The 25,931-nt window shown below is 26.8% G+C and overlaps 1 protein-coding gene across 1 annotated transcript in view; it reads left to right on the top strand.

Moving 5' to 3' along the window:
• Positions 1-22,666, top strand: part of drongo (Arf GTPase activating protein drongo) — a 125,764-nt gene extending 103,098 nt beyond the window's left edge. The window contains exon 13 of the mRNA XM_075358464.1: positions 8,476-22,666. Coding sequence (XP_075214579.1) covers positions 8,476-8,529 — 54 coding nt within the window. The 3' untranslated portion in view covers positions 8,530-22,666. The remainder of the gene's footprint in view (positions 1-8,475) is intronic.
• The last annotated feature ends 3,265 nt before the right edge of the window (positions 22,667-25,931 follow it).

Below are 25,931 nucleotides of genomic sequence, written 5' to 3' on the forward strand. Positions count from 1 at the left end.
GATATAGTAAAAAATTTAAATGAAAATAATCTTCAAAAAAACACGTATTAGAAAACAGTTGTTACAGAGCATAAAATCTACATATATTTTTTGTAATGTAACCTTAGGTTTGGTAAAAAGGAAGAGTCAGGACAATTCATTTCATTTTTCACTACTGAATAAAATCCCTTTTAATAGATTAACAAATTTGATGAAACTAATGAACCAGATTAATAAATATAGTCAGAAGTATTGCAACTCTCCAGAATGGGAATGAAGATTCAAATTACTTGATTAAATCCACTCTTCTAGTTCCCGATAAACTGCTTTTCTTTGTAATTAATATTTCATTGATAATGGGTACAGTTCCAGAATATTTGTAATTAATTGTTGTTTCCTGCATGTATAAGAAAGTTGACTAGCCTGACTGTAGTATAGTCTGTGCAACTAACAGCACTTGGTTATCAAATATGTGAGTGAACTAGTGATTCAGATTAGAATTTTAAACCTTTTCAATAAAATTAATTTGTTTAATTCTAGTTGATTGGATTTCATAAAAAAAAAGTTTGACAGATTTTACATTTCAACTTTATGAAAGAGTTCTGTCTATTTCCATATCACAGTTGCCACTGAATGAATTTGATTTGTGTCCTTAAGAAAGCCTCTGATACTGTTCACTTCAATTATTGATCACAAGCTTAAACAGTTTAGAGAAGGGTAAAGTAATGGTTTGTTTCATACCTGTATAATTATAGCCAGATAGAGAAAAAATTGAAAAGTAATAACCATTCCAACCTTTGGACAGAGTTAAAGGCGTTTTGCTATTTATCTGTCATATGTTGTATAAATAGGAGCCTATAAGGGTACACATTTTGTCTCATTTTCTCACATGACAACTGTGTTGTCATGTCACACGAGAAGCATTAATGCACAATACTGCCGGTCCTCCCACCTGTTTGTGTTTTCAGAATATAAGAGGTAGTGAGAGAAAGCAATGAAATAGTTACTGCCATACCCATGAGCCAGTTTTCATGCCCGTAAAAAAATGTAAACATTCAGGAGTCTAAAAACAAGTGTGAAACAATACTGAAGTCTATTCTTAAACTAACTAGTCAAAGAAGTCTGTACACTAAAAGCAGTTGACAGACTGCATTATGCATAGGATAATAGTTTTCAATTGCAAGTACAGTCCAACCATTCATTAATGTGATATGGATAAAGTTTTATTGGTTCAGAAAGTAAGATATCTGAGAAAGTAATATTTTACTTTCAAAAGCAAAATCACCGCTAGTGACAGTGAAGTCAAAAATGTTGGAATATAGTCTGGTGAGAAGGGAGATCTTATAATAAATATGTAATTCAAATAAAGTGTTATGTTTATTTTTGCCAAAGTTTTTCCAGTTATTTAATTGTCAATTTTTAATTTCTTGTATTTTGTGTTCCTTTTAATTTTGACTCCCGTTTTGATCTTATTCCAAAGTTTGTATTAGTAGTATGTATATTATTTCCCATTTTTGTCCCTTCAAGCTGGTCAAAGGTTTATTTGGTACAAGTTTCTAGTGAAGAAATCTTGTTTGATGGATAAATAAAAATAACTTCCTTAAATGTAGATGGAATAAATACTTTTGAAGAGTTCTGAACTGTGTCTTATTAATATTTTAGATTTGTTACTAGCTGTTTTTTTAAAGGAGTTTTCCTGATGGTTGAAAATTTCCTTAAAAATAATTCCCAGTTTAGAAAAAGGTCAAAAACATATTCTTAAAAATTACTGGCAGGAGCAGTGCTCCTGGTTTTTCAAAAGTTGTTGAAAAGGTAATTTTTAATAGAATTTTATTTTATCATATAAAATTAATATTTATGTTCATCCCTTGTTTTTTGATGCTACTTATTCAAATTGGAATTCTGCAACAAAAATAAAATATTCATGTTGCAAAAAACATTAATGATAATACTAGGGGACTGATTATGCAAACAGCTGTTTCAGAGATTTTAAAGATAGCTCCACTATTTTACATTATATTTATGATGTAGATAAGTCAAGTATGACCTGGACAAATTAAATAAGTTTTTATAGGATAACAGTACAAGATCAAATTTTTAAATTGCACTCTAGCACTCCCTTGCTTTATGAACAAAGAGATTGTAGTTGGCTGATATGAAATTATTAGCTAGTATCACAAACTAGCTTTGCTTAAGTAAGAAACAGATTATACAAGATCTGGAATCCAGGCAAGATCTCCCTGCTAAGTTATTCTTTTTGTACAGTGGGGACATTTTTTTATTACACTGTTAACTCATGTTGTACATAAATTTTCTCTTCTTATTTTTGTGTTAGTATTTCAGTTTTAATAAGAGATTGATATTTTTATATGTATTGTGTTCATACTTTGTTCTGTATTTTAAATATTGTAAATTCAATTTAATAGTATTTGAATTGGAGAAACTGTTACTGTATACTTTATTTTTGAGTTGAGGGTTAGCTTTCATCGGTATTAATATTTCTACCCATACAGTTTAATTAATGAAAATTAATTTAAATTTATTATAATTGCAGTGAGAGGTAGTAATGTTACTTTAATATACTGCTATAGTTGTACATCCATCCATTTTCTGTATTCATTCATTTATTTCACTTAGTAAATAATTTACACCCAGTCATCCACCTCATATTCATTGTTAAAATATTTAAAGTTATTGCTTGTTTGAAGTTACGAAGTTTACAAACTGTTAAAGTATGATTACTGAAGTTAATTTCTGTGGTTATTTTATTTTTTTAATCATATTATTATGTTATTGTTTGAAAGAAAATTTAACTTTTGTTGTTTTTTTATATTCATATTCCATATATCTTGCATTTTCCAATCGCAGTACTGTATTTTTGTTTATATTTAACCTACTACTCTTACAGAAACTACTGCACCGATTTTGATGAATATATTTTTTTTTATACAGAAATATATAGGATAGAAAATACCAAATGTCATTGTTACTTTTTAAAAAAAATTATAAAAAATGCAAAGATTAAAAAAGATGCGTATTTTTATATACCTAAGATGTCACACCTGTGGCAGGTAAAAACATGTTTTTTTTTTTAAAAACAGCGCTATCTATTGGACAAAGCAACACATGCTATACTAAATATTTTACAATTCCATTTCAGTGTTTCTAATAAGTGTGTCTGCTATAGACTAAAAAACTACTGGACTGATTTACACATGGGGAAAAGGGAGAAAGGTAAACGGTAAGAAGGGGAAAATATAAATGGGGAAATGAGATTGAAAGGGGGAGGAAATGGTGGAAAAGGAATATGGTAAAAATGAAATTGGGAAAAAATAAAATAGAGTAAAGGGAAAAAGGAAAGGAAGAAAGGGTAAAAGAGAAAGGTTAAATTTTGTTGTTCCGTAATGTTCATTTTGTTAATGTTTTAACTTTCAATTGTGTTCATTTAATCTATATATATATATATATATATACTCAAAGCAGTAGCAAAGCATTGCCAGGTCTGCTAGTTTAAAATAAAAGCTTTAATGTTCTTGTTAAATTACTCTAATTAAGTGATAAATGTAATTAATCAGTTTTAATAATATGGTTGTAATTGCTTAGTTACTTTTACTGCTATGTTTTAATAATATTGCTGCTATATTTATGGTATTTAATAATTAAATTGCCTCGTTTACTTTTCTTTTCCCTCTCTGATTGGAAGAAGGAATAAATAAAGTTTTTATAGGTAAAACTATTCAATGAGGCAAAATAGTTATATTACATTTTCTTCCACATTCAGTTTTATTGATGTTGGGCCAGCCAGTAATTCACTCTGAAAATTCATTTTAAATGTTTGAAGAGAAAGTCCACAAGTAATCATTTTTCTTTAAAATAATAATAATTGTTATTGCGACTAGCAGACATTCCCATGTAGGATAAAAAAAATTATACAATGGCAAGCACTGACCCCCCCCCCCCCACTCCCTGTCTTCCCCTAGGAAGTACAGGACCTTGATGTTTTTCGGGAGGGCTGTATAGTCTGTTAATCCTAATGCTATAATGTGGTGAGAATAAATAGAATAAAAATAATTTAAGTAAAAGCAGGAAGACTGGGAAAGGTGAATTTAATATCAATGATTATGTATTCTAGCGAAAATAAAAAAGGAAGAATAGTGTAGGATTTATAAAAAAAGAGAAATAACTAAATGTGTGCATAGGATGACTTTTGTATAATTACTTATCAGGATAGAAATGAACCCAAAGGATTTTCTTTGAATATAAGTGAACATGCCAACTATTACAATGAGGATGATGCAGTTGAAATATTATAAAAACAGATAGAGAAAAATTTGAAGAATCTAGATTGTTGTGAGATAGTGGAAGTTTAGATTGGTGTGATAAAGGAAAAAAGAAAAACAGACTAGTGAGAAAGTTTAGACTGACCACTTAGAATGAGGAGGAGAAAGTCTTATTGACCTTTGTAAGAAAAATAAAATGTTAAAACAAACATTGATTTAAAAACCACAGAAGAAAATTTTAAACTGGGAAATCACCAGGAGATGAAAACAGATGTCAAATTGACTGTAAATTGTAGAAGAAAGATTCAGAAATGTTTAAAAAGTACATGGATTCTAGTAGCTGAATAAATCAAAATATACACCTCTAGTCACATAAATAAAAGTAAAATTAAATAGATAAAAACTGAGAAGAAAATAAATGAATGAAATCTGGGAAAAAATAGCAATAGTTAAAAAAAGGATAGTAGAACAAAAGTTAGCTAAGTTAGTGAAGAAAAGAAATACATAAGGAAACTGTGACAATGAATTTTGGGTGAATGCAAAAGATAAAAATAGCTGCCAAACAAATTGTCTTCAATAAGAGAAGAAGAATAAAGAAGCCATGGATCACCAGAGAGACAATCGAGTGGAAGGCAAAAGAAAATATAAGAGGTGGAAGGATGAAGAAATAAAAGGTTCTACAGAAAACTGAATAATAAATTAAGAAGCGTTATGCAAAAAAAAAAAGAACATGGCTATGGTATCTCACAAAAGATCACCAAAAGTAAAAAAAGAAATAAAAGCCAGAATTTCATTGCCCAATGAAACATTTAATAAAAACTATTATTGTGTAATAAGACATATATAGATGTGTCAAATGGGTGGAATCATTTATTGTGATATAACTGCCACTTTGGTGATTTCCAGAGGTCTGGTTCAGTCATTTTGAAGATGGTTGTACCACTCTAATTTGTGTAATCTTCACAGTTTCTTCCTGAACACCTGTTTAATCGTAAAGATTATTTCACTTTGAATATCATCAAACTTTATGTAGCGCAATCTGTCAAAATGTACAAAATAAAAATGCTACAAACACCTGTTACTCTAAAACACAAATGACTGACTGGCTGAATAAAAACTGATGTGCTCTATAAAGTAATATACTTGTGCACTAGGTACTAGTATTGTACTCTACTAAGTTTTATCACTCACATTCAAATACTTTTCAAGAAAAAAGTTATGTTCAGATGATTTTCAAACAGACCTCACATTAATATTGTTAACATTATAGCACAGTTTGGACAAAGATAAGATAACTAGTTGGCTTAAGACATATGCAGCTGTTGGTTCTCTGTAGTACACATTCACTATATTGATTGAATTTTATTTTGAATTGTGTGGATTCTTTTTAATGACTGAAATAGATGACATTGCATTGTGATGTGTGTTAGTGCTTTTTTAAAACTATAATGTGCTTTTTCCTTTTTGCAATGTTCCAACATTCCAGTCCCTAATACTCATAAGGATGGTACTACACATAATGTGTTTACACACAAACAATAGTTTGATGGCAGATATTAGGTTAAATTAGATTAAATTTTTAGTTCTTAATATAGTTAAAAGTCCATTCCATAGAAGAAAATTACAATTGTTTAAAGAGTTAATGCTTTATTAGTAACTCATGGAAAAAAATAGTTTTTTTTTACTTTAATAAAGTAAAAACTTGTTATTTTCTATGTTGTTACTGATATTTCAATGTTTTTGATAAAAAAAACCAGCAGGACTTACAGAAAAAAATTGTTATTACATTTTTTTAATTTGTTTTGGTTTCAGAATATAGCTATTTTTACAAATTGCCATGTCAACTATCAATAAAAGTAGGGAATTTTCTTAAATTCAAGTATATGTTTTAAAAACACCAATTTAATATGTACATGATTTCATAATTTTAGTCCACAGGACAAAAAGAATTTAGAAAGAAAGAAAATTTTATATTAAATCTGATGATAATCTTGGCCATCTGTTAGAAAATAGGAGTGGGAGTTGCTTTCTAGTGTTAAGTAGTGAAACGCTGTGTAGACCGATATAATGTACTCTGTTCTAAAATTATTTGGTAAAACATCTTTAGATATGTTAAAAGTAGATAAAATTTTATCCCATTACTAAATATTTTTTTTATTCACAAAGTTATGGTACATGGAGATCAGGAAAGCGATGAAACAAATTGTGACTCAATTCTTCAAACATAAGTTTTCTTTTGCAGCATGGACAAATTTTCACAATTTTTTCTTGTTATTTTAAACTGTATTAGCTTTATGCATTATTTCTAATGTATGAATATAAAGTGTTTGTTTAGTTTCCTAATAAAAATTGTTATCTGACTTGTAAAAGAATATTCAAAATTGAATTCTAATCAGGCATGAATTGTTCACACATTATAAATTTCATTTACCTGATCTTATACTCACTTAATTCTTAGGATTTCCTGGGGCTAGTTAACTGTTAAATTAAAAAAAAAAAAAACACAAAATCAGTTGCATGTAACTTAGTGTGTGAGATTATTTTGTAGCGATAACATTTTGCATATTTTTTTATTATGGCTTTTAAAACGTTAATACATGAATTTTAAAAGAAATTTTATAAAGTTCAAAATGGAAAAAAATATTTTATACAAAACAGTGAAAAAGTTTTGCATAAGCTACTTTATATTAACTAACTTCAAATATCAAATGCTGACTTGGTTGTTTTTATTTTTTTATCAAGGGAACTGCTAGACAGCTTTCATATTTTTTTATTTTGTTGAAATTCTATCAAAACAGTCCAATTCTAGAAATCATATAACTTTCTTCACGTTTAGCAGAAACAGCAGAAATAATTTATATAGATTTTTTTTATATAAGTAACATTTCAGTTGAGGCTTGTCTTTTTAGTTAATATGCTTTTCCTTTCTTTATGTCTGTGACTGTACTTCCGAGAGCAGCATTTATTAGGTTACCCATTTTAAGATCCGCTTAGAACTTAACAGTTATTAAAAGGTGATATTAATAATATAGCACTTGTATACACTTATAAAAAGATATATCACTGTGTAGAGATACAAAGTAAATAATATAATAGAAGAAATAAAAAGTATTATAAAAAAAAAGAAACCAAAGAAAAATATACACGAATAAAAAAAAATTGAATAATGGAAGAAATGAAACTGGGGAAAAATACAAAAACTAAATTCTACCGAAAAATTGTTAGTATAGCTAATATTAGTTTAAGTAAAGATGAATATGAATTGCTAAGAGTACACTAAGTAATAAGTACAACATATAATAAAAGAATGAAGCTAAGAAAGGTAAACAGTACTCTACATAGAAAAAATATATATTACTTTGTTAAATAACAAAACAATTTCAAAATATCTGAAATGTTTAAATTTAGGGTTGTATAGATGTCATTAATAGCATGCTATATGAGATCACCATTGGATTAAAAACTACTTTACAACAGAAAGGTAACATTAACTTGTTAAATTTAACTAATTTTCCCAGTTTATTAATGTCTATGAGTTGTGTAAAGAGGTTATTTATTATTTTTCTGACTGTAAACAATATGTTTACTAGAACTATTGTTGATGGTTAACACTGAATTTGCCAATTGTCAGGGTGAGTATTACTTGTATTTCAGTGGGTTTGGCATACATATGCAGAAATATGTTCTACTCAATGAAAGTAGCAGCTGAAACTATTATTTTTCTCACTTTATCAAGTATGCCTGACAAATGATGATCATCATGTTTTTGCAGGTTTGACTTGTACCTATTGTTATTTTACCTTCTGTAGTTGAAGTTATAGCAATAATAGACAGAAGGATATTAAATTTAATGCTATTAAAATGTTTAAATGTAAGAGTATGGTATGTGTAGAAACAATTTTACTTTTAAAGAGTAGCCTTTGTAACTTGAAATTATTTTTGCCCATTTTATGAAATACTCCTATTGACAGACTATTAAAAAAGAAGCTTACAGAAAAGTGTATCTTTTTTATTTGTTTATCTCTTTAGTATAATTACTTAAAATCACCAATTTATTTTTTAATCATCTCAATATTTTTGACTTAAAAAGCTTATCTAGATTTTTGTTATCTGCAATTATTTAAAATCCAAATAGAATAGTAATGATATTTTTATTTTGTGTTAATATATACAAATTTTTCTTCATGCACTTTAATCATAAAACAATTTTTTACAGGTTGGTCCCAGCACTCATGCATCTGGACATCATTCAAGCAATCCATTTCTTTAGATCTATGTTAATAATTAATTACATGTAATTGAATAAAAAGTTAATAAAATGTTATGTTCCAGAACGGCTTGTTACCATTTGCTAGTGAAATTTTTCAGTAAATGAACAATCTATTTTGATAATTTCTGAAGAACAAATAATTATATTGCAGTTAAATATTGTTTATTACGTAATAATAATAATTAATATTATTTATATTATGGTATTTGTTGATTCATTCATAGAAGAAAAATGTCCTTCAAAAGGATATTGTGAAATGTATTATTTTATGTTTTAATTGATTATTTTTATTTTATCTTGTAAATTTTATGTTAAAATAAGATGGTCATTTTTTTAAAATTAGTTCAGATCAAGTTGTGTTTAAGTAACGCAGATACACTTGTGTATGTTACAAATGTGAATACAAACCCAAAATTGAGTATGTTTTCTACAAAATTTCTTTTAATTTTAAAAAGTTGTGTGTTTAAAAACACAGGCATGGCTTATTTGCACAAATATTTAGTTACAGATTTTATTTATTTATTTTTTGTTCAACCAATAAAGAAAGAATTACAGTACAACCAAAGACTTAATCATGCCATAATTTTATAAAAACATAAAAATTAATATGTATATGTGCAGGGTTTTGATATTTGTAATCGTAACAAAACAATTAAAAATAACAATGTAAAAATGTTAATTTACAATTAACAGTATAAAAATTTATCTAGAAAGTACGCATAAGTTTATATGTATAAGTAAATTATTTTAATTTTATTGTTAGCTTTATTTCACTGCAGCCATTTTATGTGGCTACCAAAACTTATTGCAACTGTTTAATAATTTTAAACTGCAGTTATTCAAAAGTTAATTAGAATTTCTATAGGGGTAAATCTGTCTGCTTCCCTAGCTTTGCCACTTAGAAACATTGTTCTGTCTTATAGTAAAATATATCAATTAATTGTAGTTTTGATCATTTTAATTGTTAGGTCTGTATTTTATTTTTTAAATATATAAATGTTTAAAATTTTATTATGAAATATAATTATTGTTAATATACCAAAAAAGTTAAAATATTATAATTTTTAATATATACTTATGAAGTTAACACAGTTACATTAATATTTAATGAATTTTTATTGTTAGGTAATACAATCTATAGTAGTATTATTATTATTATTTACTAGCATAATTTTATATTTTAAATGATCTTTTCTTTTTAAACATTTATTCTTTTTTTTATTTATATATCCTCTATTTCTGTTATACTTGAATTTCATGCTCTCTTCACTTTTCCAGTTTTTATTATTATTGTATTATCTGGAATATCATATAATAATAATTTTTATAAGATATTTATTTGTAATTTAAATATTTCGTTTAGGTTTTATGTAATGCTTTTATTGGAGGCAAGCTGAATTTTAACCACGTATATGACAAAATTGATATACTAGAGAGGTTCTGAAAGTTATGAAAATATAATTTTATAAACTGTTTTATTCTTCTTCTCTACATTTGACCATGGCAATATTGTGCTATACTTTTTTTGTATTGATATGCACTAATAAGATAGATATTCATGGCACATTTAAAGCTTAAATTTCTGCTTGTCATCATCTTTAATTTATTACATTAAAATGAATTTAAAAATCTGATTAGTGTTTAATAATAATTATATTTAATTTAAATTCTAGTATATAATAAAAACTGTATTTGTATGTTAAAAGATATTTTTCTTTTTAAACAATATTTTTGTGAAAAGATTATGTTCGTATTATTTTTTATCAGTAATATGATATTTTAAGTTACATATATAATAATTAGGTTGTTTCTTTTTGTATTACATTAATATATGTGCCTAATACATGTAAATTTGTTAATATTAATACTTGTATTTACAAATGAAAAAATATTGTCTGTGTTAACATTAAAATAATAATTATAATTAAGGTAGATATCAGCCTATATATTAATAAAATAATTGTGAATGTACAGTAAAAACACTCTTAATTCTAATTCAGTTTAATTATCAATTTTGTATTTAAAAAAGGAGGTAGTAAACTAGTTATTGTTAGTAATTAATTACTCTTAATTTTTTTAACAGCAAAATGCTTAAAAATTAAAACAAAACAGTGCCTTTAAGTTCCTTTTTGTGCTTCATACTTTTACTCTGTAATATGTCATTTGCAGTAAGTTTTTTTTGTCTGGTTACTATTCTTATATGTAATGATAGATAATAGATACAGTATCTTTCATTGTTTGTTGTAATTATGTTTTTTTTTTTCTATAATCTTAAGATCCAAAGAAGTAATTTAGCATATATAATTAATATAATTGTGTTTTTTTTTACTTCTTTGTTTTGTGCAGTTTTTTATTATTATTTTATTATATTAGTCACTTTATTTTTACTGCTACATTTTGTGTTTGTTATATCTAAGTGTTAAAACCAAAGAGGTGTACTATAAATTCTGATATTTCTTTGTTGAAAAAGAGGTCACCATGACACTGGATACTAACAGACTAGTCTTTATTTTTAAACACTTTATTGAGTTGATTTGAGTGTTGTTTTCTGCCCTTCCTAGCATTGTCACTCTAAGATTCACAGTTGATGCATTTCAGACTACCTCCATTCTCAAAACTACTTTTAGCACACTCCTTTAGCACTTCAAGCACACTTACCTACTTTTAGCACATTCTTAAGAGTGTGCTAAAAGTAGTTTTGAGAATGAAGGTACTCCAAAATGCGTCAACTACCAATGTTAGAGTGACAGTGCTAGAAAGGATAGAAAATAATACTCAAATCAATTATGATAATCCTGACAGAAGTGTAAAATATTGTGGAAAACCCTTTATAGAGATTGATCTCTAACAGAACATCTTTATGCTTATTGTTATCTTTGAATTTAATCAGTTATCTTCCCCAAAACAAATTTTTCTGTTGAACTTGTGATTACAGGGAAAAGTTTTCTTTTTTATTCTTTTTCTTACAAAAGTTATTAACTTTTAGGAACTTTTAATTTTACTTATAAATTTTTACTGTTACAAATTTAATAATTAAGAATAAAGTACTTTGTATTACATTGAGTACATTTACAAAAAGTTAGCAGTTATTAATATCTTATTACCGTTATTGCGGTTTTTAAATTATTACAATGAATGTAACAAAATTTTGTGTTTCTTAAAACAAATGAAGAAAAATTACAATAAATAAAGGTATACTTAACTTTTATTCAAGCAATATAAACAGTTTAATACACAAAATTATTAATTATCACTATACACTATTCATATCACTGTTGTAAATAAATATGTTGTTACTTATTTAAATTCTTACTCGATCTTATAGACATTTCACTAACTGTTTCCATATACAGTTTATTTACTTATACATTTTCAGAAATCATTGTTGTTTCTTTATCAGCCATAGCTTTTGAAGAAGTTCTAAAGGAACTAGTTATTTATTGTAAATTTTGAGTTATAATTGTGAAAAATTATATGTTCATAATTTTTCACAGTTTTTTTTGTATCTACAGAATGTAAGTTTCATCCATCATGCCTAGCTTTTCAGTCAGCAACCTGTTGTGGATTGATCTTTCAATACTTGATTTTTTAAAAGAATTTAATTTGGTAATGTTGACTGATTTTAAAATAATGAATTCTATTTTTGTACAGTTACAAGTTTTATCAGTGATGGGGGAAACACACAGAAAAATTACTACTATTCAGTATACAGGGAATTTCAAGATATCTAAACCCAGCTTTTAAAAGGATAGTAAATAAATTCAGATCGCTTATCTAAAATTTTATATTAAAAACGTTGTATTCTGAAGGCAAAAATTTAATAGAGAAATAGTTATAAATATGTAACCTCAATTATCGTGATAAAGTACATTAGCAAAAAGATTTTGTGGTGTTTTGTTATAAATTAATTAGGAATTGTATATTTCAAGAGAATTTCTATTGTTGTAAAAATTAAATTATTATTAATTTGTTTTTGCGTATTAATGATTTTATTATTAATTTATAAATGAATTTTGTTTTTGGTTTTTTATGTTAAGTTCATATTTCTGTAATTAATCTTTGATCACACCTACTTTGAAATCTATGTAATCAATGATTGCCACACAGATAACTCATTTTAAAAATTGGAGTAAAATTTTAGTGAGATTTTATATAAAAAAGGAATATAAATAAAATAGAGAATCATTAATTTTGTGTATTACACCGGTTTGTAAAGTTAACAGTTGAGCATTTGAGCTAAGAAGAATTGAAGCAATATGTTTCAAGCTAATAATTTGGCTGGTCTTTTAAGAACAGAATAAAGTACATGGCTTGCATGATAAGTCATGTGTCCTTTAATCCTTGTTTACTTTCAATTTATCTGATCATGTTATTATTATTCAATACTCTCGACTGTAACTGCAGTCACATCTTTCTACTAACTTCACCTATTTCATTCTGGAAAATTAATAGTTTCTTAATCATTAATCTGATGCTTTTTAATATGTTACTGATTTAAGAAATAATTATATTGTTTTTGGGAAACATACTGAATTAGTTTCTACAACTATAAGCATATTTACAGCATCTTGTTGCCTTATAGAAATAATTAAGTCAGAAAAAAGTCTCACTGTATCAAATGAAAATATTTATATTAATTGATACTAAGATTTTTTTAGCAGGATTTCAGTTTATGCTAAATTAATGTGTATTGAACAGGAATTAAATTTTCAGTTTGTAATCTCCTACCTTCAGTATAAAAAAATAAAGTATTTTCAACTTTTTATATATTTGATATGACATTTGCAGACTTATTTTTTAAAGATCAAACTAGATATTTCAGATTTTTTTATAAATAAATATTTAATAACTTAAATGTCTTACAAAATGATTCCCACCTAAACTATGAAGATCAATAATTGATTTTTATGTAGAGAAACGTATGGTCTTCTTTAGCAGCTTCCCTATTACAGAATATCTTTTATCAGGCCATCAACTGTATATTTCCACATTTTCCTCACATGATATCTTTCTACCCACTCTTTTAAGCTCATACATTCTACCCATTTCTTCCTGGCCTAGATCTATCCAATATTTCTGAGATTTATTTTTAAGTAAGATAACTGGTGTGTATCCCCCACCATTTTTCCTGTTTCTTCAATGTAGAGACCAGTTTCACACTACTGTTCATCTACCCTTAATAATTTGAAAATATGAACAAATTTCATATCATAAAGTAATTTTCTGTTGGTATAAAATTGTTATACAATTTTATCAATGTTATAAAGGGATTGGATTGCATAGACATGGGATTGATTTGCGTAGCCGTCAATAAATTGAACGTACAAGTAATGTGGTTGAATAAAATATTAACTTGAAGCTTACATTTGTTTCTGATAAAAATATGTTATGCATGAAAAATTTCCTATAATATAACAAAAGAAGTCTTTAAAAAAACTGTTTAGAAGATAATGCTGTTATCTTATGTCTAATTATGATGTGCTTACTATTCTATATCTCATTCTGTGGCGGTTTACAATCTTTTATCATATATATTATTTATTTTATTTTTAGGAGGACCTGGTTTAACCTGCATTATATATTAATGGTATAATGGAGTGCATTATGGTGGGTATAAATTATAATTAAATCATTGAAAAAAGAAATATATACCATATTTCCCTGATTCTAAGACACCATTGTTTTTAAAATGCACTTGCAGCTTTATAATCAGTTTTGAATTTTTTCTAAGAAACCGATATACAACTCGCTCATAGATTACATTTTTTTTTTAAATAGATATTAAAAAAAAATTAAGATTAAATTAAAAACAGTGTATCAAATTTAAATTTATAAAAAGAAATTTTTTTTAGTTTTGTATTTCTAATAACTGCTTTATTTAATTGCAGTAAGTATTTGATGAATGCTATGCTCCATACTGGAATTGTTGCTTGAATAGTAATTACCATCTTGCTACATCCGATCTGATCATTTATTATTATATTACAGTTACTAAACTGTATTTTTTTTTTATTTTTTCAATGCAGCTGAGCTTCGTTCTGTTTGTGTTGCAAAATAATGTTTCTTAATTCCTCCTCTTATAATTTAAATAAAGTATTCTTAAAATAACAGATTCCTATCCTAACGCTTACCAAGTAGCTTGTTCACAAACTTCTATTAGAAAGTTAATTAGTCATTCTCCTTTGAATTGGCTATATTGCTTTTAATGCTTTAAGTATGTTTTGAACCTACTCTTTTTCAGTTCTTTAAATATATTTTAATATAGATTTTGAAGAGTTCTTGATCATCTATTGATAAAGTTGATATGGAACAAAATAAAATTTATGAATTTTTTCAGTAATCCATACAATTACATGAATGGAAAAAAAATTTACACCAGGTAGCATATATCCATGATCAGATGACTGAAAAATTCTGATCAGAAAAAAACTTTTATTTTAAGAGAGACGGGATAAAAATAACATTAGTTTACAAATATAAAATTTTGAAGAGTTAATAAAATTAATAATTATGTTCTTTAGCTTTTACATACCAAGGGCCAATTGTTGCTAATTAAATTACCTTTTAATAACTTTGAATTTAACAAAAAAAAATTGAGAATTAATATTTACGTCACTAATAATAGTAAAATAGTTTACACTTTCTTCATTTTTTAATGAGGAACAGCTCTTTTTAGATATGTATAAAAGCTTGTGCACGGGAATGTGGAGTGGAAATCTTTTAATATACAAAAAATATGCCTGACATGGGTATACCATTGAACCTGAGACCTTCCTGATAAAAGGTTTAGATCCTATCACTGTACTGATCTCTCAGGTCAGCAATTAGGTCTCTCAGTTTAGACGTAATAATTAAGTTGTTGCTTAGTTGTACTCAAAAAAATTAGTAATCCTTTTTATAAAGTTTAAATTTCTAATATTTTCATATATTTGCATAATTACTACATATGCAAGTTGTGTACCAGATTTATATTATGAACACATGCGAATTCAAAATGTGTACACAGTTTGTTATGAGCCAGTTAGAACGTAGATTACTAACTCAAGTCGCTCTGAGGTCTTGAGCTCATTGTCTCAAATTTAAACATGTTTGTTGTTGTTGCAGAACTGCAATGAATTGTTATAAATATTCTGTAAATTTATTATTCATGAGAAATATGCAAGAAAGTGTTGCTGTACACTTATTAGTGCATAGTATTATGTGCTACTAATTATGTGGATTGTTCCACAAAGAATATATGTACGTAGTATTACAGAGAGTATTTTATTTGCATGGAATGCATTTTTAAATCTCAAAAATCAACCAAAAAGTAATTGCACCTGTTCAATCAGTGAACAGTTTGTTAGTCATTTCATATTGTAAGAATGTATTACTCGTTTCAAAAATATTGCTATCAAAATAACTTCATATTATTATAATGTTTTAGTAGTTGTGGATGAATTCATTAGTGTATCATAAATAAAATAATAATGAATTTATTACTTTGCTTGTTGCAAATGAAAGAAATAGTTTTGCATTGTTAATTTCAAGTAAATGTTTTCCAAACCTTTTGTCATGGACTATGTGTATATAATTGATAAAACTTGACTGAAATGAGTTTTATGCATGTTAGGAGTACTAACCTTAAATAAAAATGTTGATTTTTTCAGAAAAATCATCCGGGCCAAGGTGAAAATTATATCAAATTACAGCTGGTCCAAAAGGGGCATTCATGTATGTATCAATTTGATACACATTTTCCATACAGAAATATCACTATGTATCAAAATGATACACATAACGCTGAAAGTGTAAAATCAACTTTCTTAAAAGTTGGTTCATTTCAAATAGCAGTTATTTTTATACATAGAAAATCACATATTATTTTACAACCTCAACAATATGTACAGCCTAGCAACAATTTAAGACATCAGGCTTATTCAAAAATTTTATGAAAACTTACTGATAACAAATGCAAGTTTCATTGATTGTAAGACAAATTCTAATTTCTTACAACATATGTACATTCTTTAAACCATGGTGCATTACATTTTATAATTGGTGAAATATGGTATTTTATTTAAATAAAAATAACTGAAAAAAATGACCCATAATAATAATAATCGTAATACGACAATTATGTTCAGATAGTCAATTATAATATTGAATATCTGTGTTTTTAACTCACCATTCACTTTCAGTGTTTTTACTCATTGTCCTCATTGCTAGCTCCTGTTATATAGCAGATGATTCGCACAGCCAGGAATTGCATATACAGCATATCTACACAATTTTAAACTATTTTTAGCAGAAACCAAATTTTATTCATGAACTTCTCATTGGGTTCTAATTCTGTAGGTTTTGATTGTGGGAACTGGATCTTCAGGTCTGATTTCTGGGTATTAAATCTTGATGTCATAATTTGTTTTTTTAGTTCCAGTGGTAAGTTTTCAGGTACTGTCTATATGAGATTTGAGTGGATAGTTAAAAGACTGGGTTTGTAATTTCAACTTCACAGTACTTACAGGCTATTATGATGGATCTCTCCTTCAAAGTAGTCCCTTTTAAATTATATTTTGGTTTTTATTTTTTTTAGGATTTTTTTTGTTTTTCATTATTTTAAGGTGAAACACCAACTGCAATGGTTTCCACTTTTGAAACCATTCATGGAAATTTCTTTCCTTAAGAGTGCTAACAACTCTCTCCATATTCACCTGGATGTTTTGAATTGTCAAACTAGTTCCCTTTCAAAAAAAAATGTTTAATTTATGAAACAGTTAGAAGTCAGCAGGGGTTAAATCAAAAGAATAGGGAAATTACAGAAACACAGGAATTTAAAATTTTCCCAAAAATTCCACAGTTGAGCATGCGCACAATAAGCCATTGCATTGTGTTAGAGGGCCCAATTCTTATCTCACCAGAATTCAGGCCTGCCCCTTTCTTCCACACATTTTCATGCACACACTGAATAACACTTTTGTAGTCGACTGTCTGCCCCCTAGGGAGAAATTTGTGATGCACAATACGCATAGAATCAAAGAAAACCATCAACATTATCTTCACATTCAACCGACTTTACACTTTTTTTAGTCGTGCTGAACCTGGACCCTTTCACTGCGATGATTGTGCCTTTGTTTCTGGGTCATATCCATAAATTCATGATTTGTTACTTTTAATTATTCTATTTAACAAATTGCATAAGTTTCAGCTCGATTTATCAGTTCCTGAGACACTTCATGTAGGTGTTGTTTCCGATGACCTGACAGCAATTTCAGAATGAATTTTGCAGACACTTGAAGCATGTTAAAATTGACTGAACTATGTAGAAACTTTGTTCATTAGCCATCTCTAATTGTAAGTCTACAGTCACGAGTATATTAAATCGCAAACTACTTTCACAATGCTTTTATTGGTTTTTGAAAGGTCAGTCAGATTAGGACTCATCTTCGACTGATTTGCAGCCATCTTTAAAATTGTTGAACCAGGTAAAAACACTTAACCGGCTCACACATTTATCCCCAAAGTTGTTTTTAAGAGTTCAAAAGTCTCCAAAGCTGATTTCCTGGTTTTAAAATTTGACACAAATTCATTGTTCCTTTTTTCACCCAATTTGCAAAATCAATAATGCACCAAGAACTGAAAACACATCTTCACTCACCTGAAGCCACTCTCTACTGAACAAAGATATAGTGATGATCTTTTCAGAACGTTTCAAGGACAAAATAAGATTCCCCTTTCACACCTGCAGACAAATTTACCCACTCCTATTGAGCATTGACACATCTGTCGTAAAACTTTCTGATCACACCCATATTATTTTTCATCAGTGTAGAAACCTTGAAATTGGTATTTGGTGGTAGAATGTGACAATAGTGATATTGTCTTTTTTTGTAGTTGTTTTATCCATTTTGTTAGTTATAATGATGGTTCACATAAAGTGAACCAAGTTCTTGGCCTGATCTATCTGCCAGTAGATGCTTCATTATTTTCCTTGTGTAATTAATGGTATCTCTGCATGCCTGAAATATATTCTGATCAACTATTCTACCTCTACATTTTCTTCACTCTGCTGTTATATTCAATTCTTTTGACATGCTTGCCTGGCCTAGCATAGACTTTTAATTTCAAGGGTAACTTTAATTTTTTTTTTCTTTTAACTCCCTGTTTCCCATCCTGAATCTTTTAACTGGTCATAAGATTTTTTGTAGTAAGTTCTCAGATGTTATACTTTAAATTTTATTTTGAAAGTTTTAGGTCCCTGTTCTTGATCATTTGTAGTTATGGTTTTATAGGTCTTAATTTAGTTTTATAATTAAAACATCTTGATTTAAGCATTTCCCACTTATAAACAAGCAGGTATTTGTTGTAATTAACCAGTTTTTAATCAGTATATCCTTTTTATTTAGATTGTTCACTATTACCAGATATAAAATTCATCTACTGTTTCAGGAAGATATAAAATGCATAATTCATGCATTTTAAATAACATTATAAATAACTAATGATTAATTATTGTTAATTACATTTATAAAAAAAATGCTTTGGTATATGAGTACTAAGTGGGAGAAAATTACAACTTGTTTTTAGTAAACAAGGTTTGGATTTTTTTTGTAAAATTAATCTGTTCTTTGACATTGATTGTAATACAGTTGTGTTCGTGAAATAATTGTGGGGTTGTAAATGGTTATAGCTTCAGAACAAAGCATTGTAGAGAGGTGAACTATTTTAACTTTTATGACTCTGACAAATCATACAAAGTTTAGTCTTACTGGCTGGGGAAATTTAAAAGTTCTTATATGAAGTATACAGTCTATATTGTTGCAAGTGAAAATGGAAGAAATACCTACATTCCTGCAGTATTGAATAAAAAAAAACATCTGGTTAATGAATGGTAATAAAAGGGATCATGATATTGTTGTTGAAAATTTATATAATAAGAAAGAACACTTAAATTTTAATAGACCTAATATTTCTCCAAGTTATCTGCATTTGTTAAATTGTTAGAGACATGAGATCTCAGTATCTCTATAACTAACCTGGAAATTTATAATTATAAATTAAATTTCATACAGATTGTTAGGCTCTTATAAGTTTATTTGAATGAGTTAAGAGTACATGAAAGAACAGTTGCTTACTTTTTTATAACAAATATACCACCAGGTTTTATTTTTTGGAATATTAACCATTATTAACCCAATTTTCAGTTTTTAATCTTGGTTTTTTGTTTTAATTTTTTTTAAATGTCACTGTCTTAATCAGTCAGGTGAGTAGTGGATTTTCTTTGTAACACACATAATGTGTTTATTAATTTTATTGTTTATCATTATTCTCAAACATACTCTCAACAACAGATGTTCCTTTGTTGGTGGGCATTACAACATAGCGATTGCATTTATGCCAGCAGATCAGTAGTTTTGTATTTCATCACCATTGTTATTCTCAAAATATTTTAATATCTTAAATTGAAAGACTGTTGGTCATTACAAGAAGAAACCTGTGAAATAGTGTAGCGGAGGATGGACATCAACTTACAATATAACATATAACAAGGTCAAAACGAAGTCACAACAAACTTTATTTTCTCACTTTTTTATGGAATACATTTGACATCAAAATTCAAAAATGTTGTAGCTATTTTATTTTTCTTATCTTATATAATAATAAAACAGATAATTTTTGTATTGGGCAAACCTTCAATTTCTAAAAAAAAAATTAGAAAAATGTATTTTATTTCTTTATTATGGATGACATGCAAAGACTTTTTTTTTATTGATAACAGTAGACCAATACACTCAATTACAACCTCTGAATTTATCTCTTTATAATGAAATGGAATTTTTTTGTGTGCAAAAATATCTGGCCAGGATCAAACAGAATCTTACAGATGAACGGCAGAGATGCTATCATTCTACCATAAAGGTTCAACAGTGATGTGGGTGTGTGTGTATATATATATATATTTTATTTGTTTCTTAATTTTTACTCCTGATGGCTTACTGGAGTGGCTAAATTAAATTCATTTCAGTGTACTTGTTTATCATTTTGTGTCATCACATATAATTCTTTAAAAAATGGATAAGTTAAATGTAGATTTTTGTGGTTAAATTATTTGTGCTTTCTTGAAGAAGGCTAATGAAATCAATTGAATTTTATAATTTTTTTTTATTGAAAGTATGGAGCTCTCTGTGTATAAAACTTCTATACTCAGGTTGACTTCTGTTGATGGTTATTCCTCACACACACCTATTGCATTAAACCCTCTTTTTTTTATTTGTGTAAAGAGATTATTTACATAATGTAGTTTTACAGTAATGTTTTATTGAACTTGTTAATTTATTTCATTTTTATGTATCATCAGGGTTTCTTATTTTTTATAATCTCTATTGTATTAACATCACAGGATTATTATCTCTTATTAATACTATTTTTGTATCCTGATATAATAATAATTTATTACTTATTGTGGTGTTTGAATATACATTAATTAATGTTTGATTATTCATTTTACAATTCTATCACCTCTTTTGTATGTATTGAATTTAGTTTTCTTTCTCATATACACGAACACACAGTCTAGTGCCTATGTAACATTATTTTAAATTGATCATAATTTTTATGTTTGAGGGTTCCTGGTTCCACAAAAATTATTTTGCAACATGAAACTGATTGATACCTAAAACTTTTAACCATTGAATTAAATTACTTCAGAATTTGTGTATGCAATCAGTCAAACACTTTAACTGTTAATTGTTTGGTATTCTTTGCAAGTGGTTCCAGCCCCTTCTAATTAAACTTCATGTCTTTTTAGTATTGTTATTTTATTATTGATTTATTTTATAACTACAAACTTTATATTTAGATGAACTCTGAAAGAAAAGATTATGGCTGTGCTTTTAAAAGTAGATTAGTTTTTTGAATTTTTAATATGTCTTTGTATTGATCTGTAATTATGTACTGATCTGAATGAAAACTTTTTTGTGGTACAAATTTTAAAGAATTATAAATTTTTTGTAATATTTATTTAAAGCTTAGTTTTCTTAAAAATATGAAACTCTTGAGTTTTTAGTTAATAAGTTTTAATTATATTAAAATTTGCTTTAAATTGGTTTTAAAAATGCTGATTTCAGAACTCAGAAATTAAATTAACACACATCTAAATTAATTAAATCAAGTGTTTATTACAATGCTTTTTAAATATTGTCTTATTATTTATAATGATAATTTAATTATTTTTAACCTTTCCCAGATGGGACAATATTTGTATGGTAATAGTAATGCAACAATTACAGGAAAAAGGTATAGTGTACTAAATATAATTTTCAAATTCTTTTTTTTAAATGCTCTATTTTGTTATTATATATGGCTATTTTATTCAGAAAAATATAAAATGTATAAATGGGTAGTTCAAAGTTTAAAAATAAGGCCCATCTAGAGTCAAAGCTATTGCTTTCTGTGGGTTAAATATTAAATGCAGGTAAAATACAATCAGGGTTTTTTAATATAATTTTTTTGACATTTTAATGTTCTGTTCTCTGATGATTATGAACAGTAGTAGTATGAGAAAATTTCTCCTTATTTTTTTTTATGATAAAAATTTTAAGATATTAAATTATCTATCATTGCATAACTACTTTTTAATTTTCTTTTCAGTTAACTGCATTTTTAATTTTTTGCATTGTATACATCCAATATTATATTTTTTTTTATTTCATTACTGCTTGATTGTGCTTAAATTTCTAAAGAAATATTTCAGCATGCTATTTTTCTTTTTTATGAGTTTTGAAATAATGTTATTCATTTTCAAAGTATTTCTAGTCTAGTTAGTGTGCATACATACGTATGCATACAATGACTAACTTTTTTTAAGTCTATTTAGTTATCAATTTATTATTTATTTATATTATTTAAATCTTCTCATGTATTATAAATTTATTGCATTTCACATACTTGTGGTATAATTATAATTACTATATTATTATTATTATTATTATTATTATTATTATTATTATTATTATGAGTAATCATTTATAATTCATTAAATATGATTATTATTTTACATGTATGAATATTATCTTTAAAGCAATTAACTTAAATTCATTAATATTTTCAATATTTATATTATTTCTGTATTTATAAGTTATTTACTATCACACTTTATATGCAGTTTTGTCCATTTAAGAAGTATAATTATAGTAAAATTATAATAAATTATTTTTGTTAAGTTATGTTTTTTTTTTACTTTTTTCCTTTTGAATTACTCAGTTTTGAAAAGGGGTTTTTAAAATAGCTGTTTTTACCCTCATTATTGAACAGTGCTATTTTTTTGTACTTTTTTATTCAATTTTTTGAATAAATTAGTAGTTCACTAACTGACATCATGATGTTAAGTTAGATTAACTTAGATAACTAGGAAAGAGCTGATTTTTTTTAAGGGTTTGTATATTCTTTAATTTAAATAAGAAATAAAGTTGTACTAGTATAACTAAGATGATTTATTTATATGTAAAAAATAAAAATTCCTGCACAAGTTAGATCTTTATACTTGCATTCTAACTGTAGTTTTCTTCTAAGCAGTATCACTGTCTAGATTTCACAGTAACAGACTGTCAATTTGTTTGAAAAATAAAGTTGAGATCATTAAATAAACTGCATGATTCATTTCTTATTAAAATATAAAAAATTCTTACAGAAATTAGATTTTGTTAACCACATCTATTTCTAGTCCTACGAACCTGCCAACTATATAAAATTGTAATTTATCTCAAAAATTGAAGCAAACTTTTTTTTTCTGATTTAATGTCTCATTCTACAGTTATTTAAAATAAATTTTAGTGTTCTCTCACCAGCTTTTTGTTCATAATATTTTAAGCTAATAGAAAAATTGTTAATTTACCGTAGTCTAATGATGATAAAAAAATTGTCCCATGCCACATTTATTTTTTATTAGTTAATAATAAGAGTTGATAGAAGTTTTAAAAGACTCCCATTTTTAGGAGTTTAGTGATTACCCATACCCAATGATAAGGAAATATATAAATATATGATAGGATTTTTGTTAATAAATTGAAAGAGTAAAAAATTTTCAATTTTGTAAAATAGGTGGTAGTACTACTCATCTTTTCTATTGAATTAGTTTTCATTTTATAATATAACACATTAATGAGTAAAATCTTCCACATCCAATTCCTTCAAGATATCCCCCTACACCATCCCCTCAGTACATCTCTAATCTCATTATTATTTTTTTTTTTTTAATTGATTTTAATCAACCTTCGTAATACACTTTCTGAGACAAAACTATTTAATAGCAACACTGTAACTCAGTTTATGAGTATAGTATATACAATGAAAATAAAAGCTTGCATTGGAGAAGGTCAAGATTGTATTACTACCAAACCTGAAAACATTATTTACTCCCATCTAATAGTACAACAAGAGTAATTGTTGTACTTTTATTTATTTGCATTTAATTTATTACCATTTTCATGTTTTATTAGTTACGATTCATTTTTACGTAATTAAATTTTAATAATTTAATAAATAAAGATTACAGAAGCAAAAATTTTAATTTAGGTGTATTTTTAAACTAAAAGAATCTTAAATAGTGTTTGAATATATATTTTATCCATAATTACACTAAATTAGATTGTATTATTCCTTTTTTACAATATTTGGAATTTTTAAGTTTTTTATTTTTTTGTACGATTGTTTTCATTGTTGATTGTACTATTATTATTAACACTTGAAATTTATATTATATGTCCAGTTTCTGTGCATGTTCACCATGTTCTCTGTCATCATCGGAACAATCACTTTTACTACCATTCTAGATGTATGATAAATTTATCCGTTGTTTCATCAATTAGCAGTTCCATCTTCTTATACTCAGTTTCAGCCTTTTTTACATGTTTGCAATGTGGTTTCCCTTCATCCTTATTCATTTTTCCCTTAGTTAATTTTTTAATATCTGACATTAAAAATATTGTGTTATTACTACCAACATATCTTTTCACAACCGACCATACCATCTTGACTGGATTTAAATTAGGATGGTAAGTAGAAGTCGCAGAACCTGTTCCCTGTGTGATTTAATTATGTCATACAATTGTGGTTTTAACATTGCTTCATTAAACGGAATATTCTTTTCTAACCAACTAATCATGGCACTTTTCGTACTATTTGAATTCTGAGGCTTCTCTAGAAGTGAATTGTGATATGACACATTATCAATAACTACCAATGGAGGGGGAAGACCAGGAATTAATTTTTCAGATGCCCACTTCATGAAATTGTTGTGAACACTGTCATGATAGTCACCACTTTTCGAACTCTTTTTCCAAGTTAATATCACATTCAGAATCAACCCCATTTCTCCTCCGGCGTGGATTATGATTAACCAATCACCTTTATTAATCATCACTTTTACTCCTGCACCACTGTCATCCAACCCCAATTTTGTCATTGAATGGGATGTTAAAATATATTATTCATCCAAATAAACAATTGAAGTACCTTCTTTCTCAGTCAAAGGTTTTCTATTGTTATCAGTTTTACACCACTTTAAACCCTAATTCTTTCAGGATAGCTGCTAGTTTAGTTCTAGAAGCTTTAAATTGAACATTCTTTTGAAGTTCTTCACATGATTTATATAATGTAGGAGTTCATTAACTCAACTCCTACAGCTTTGCGTGAAAGTGGTTAACTGTTCTTACAAAGGCTTGATCAAAACTATCTAATCCACTAACTGGTTTTGAATGTTGTTTATACGTTTTTGTTGTGCTGAATGAGCATGACTGTAATTTAGATTTAAGAAGCACCTGCTTTTCTTTTCAGAGATTTGAACCTGTGATCTTAAAACCACAGCTGCAGCAGTTCTTTCCTCACATTTCTGATTACATATTAAGTGTTTGTCATCTTTTAATTTTTCTAACTTTATAGTTTCTTCATAAAATTGTATACATTATTAACTATTTCACAAGCTTGACTATGGAACTTTTTATTCTTAACTATGGATTTAAATTCTACCATTGAAAAAAACATTCACTAACAAAAACCTACGAATTCATTAATACACACAAAACATTAACTAACACGCCACACATTAAAGAAAGAAACAATTATGCCAGTACATCCCAAGAATTGAACTATATAATTTTAGTGAAAAAGAAAAGTAAACATTAGTATTGAATATTAGTCAACAATGCGAAAAAATTACTCAGCTACTATTCTATGAATATGTATTAATGGCAGCTAAACTCAAATGAAATATTTTGATAGTCTTTATTCATTTTAAGTGGTCAAACACTTTATGACTCGCTTAACGGAGGAAATTTAATAATCTACTTATACAAGTATAAACTATTCATTTTGTACTGTGTGCAGTAAGAAATATTTATAAGTATGCTAAATATTTTTAAACAATT

The sequence above is a fragment of the Lycorma delicatula genome, chromosome 2 (genome assembly GCF_047948215.1).
Source record: "Lycorma delicatula isolate Av1 chromosome 2, ASM4794821v1, whole genome shotgun sequence".
NCBI classification, from domain to species: domain Eukaryota; kingdom Metazoa; phylum Arthropoda; class Insecta; order Hemiptera; family Fulgoridae; genus Lycorma; species Lycorma delicatula.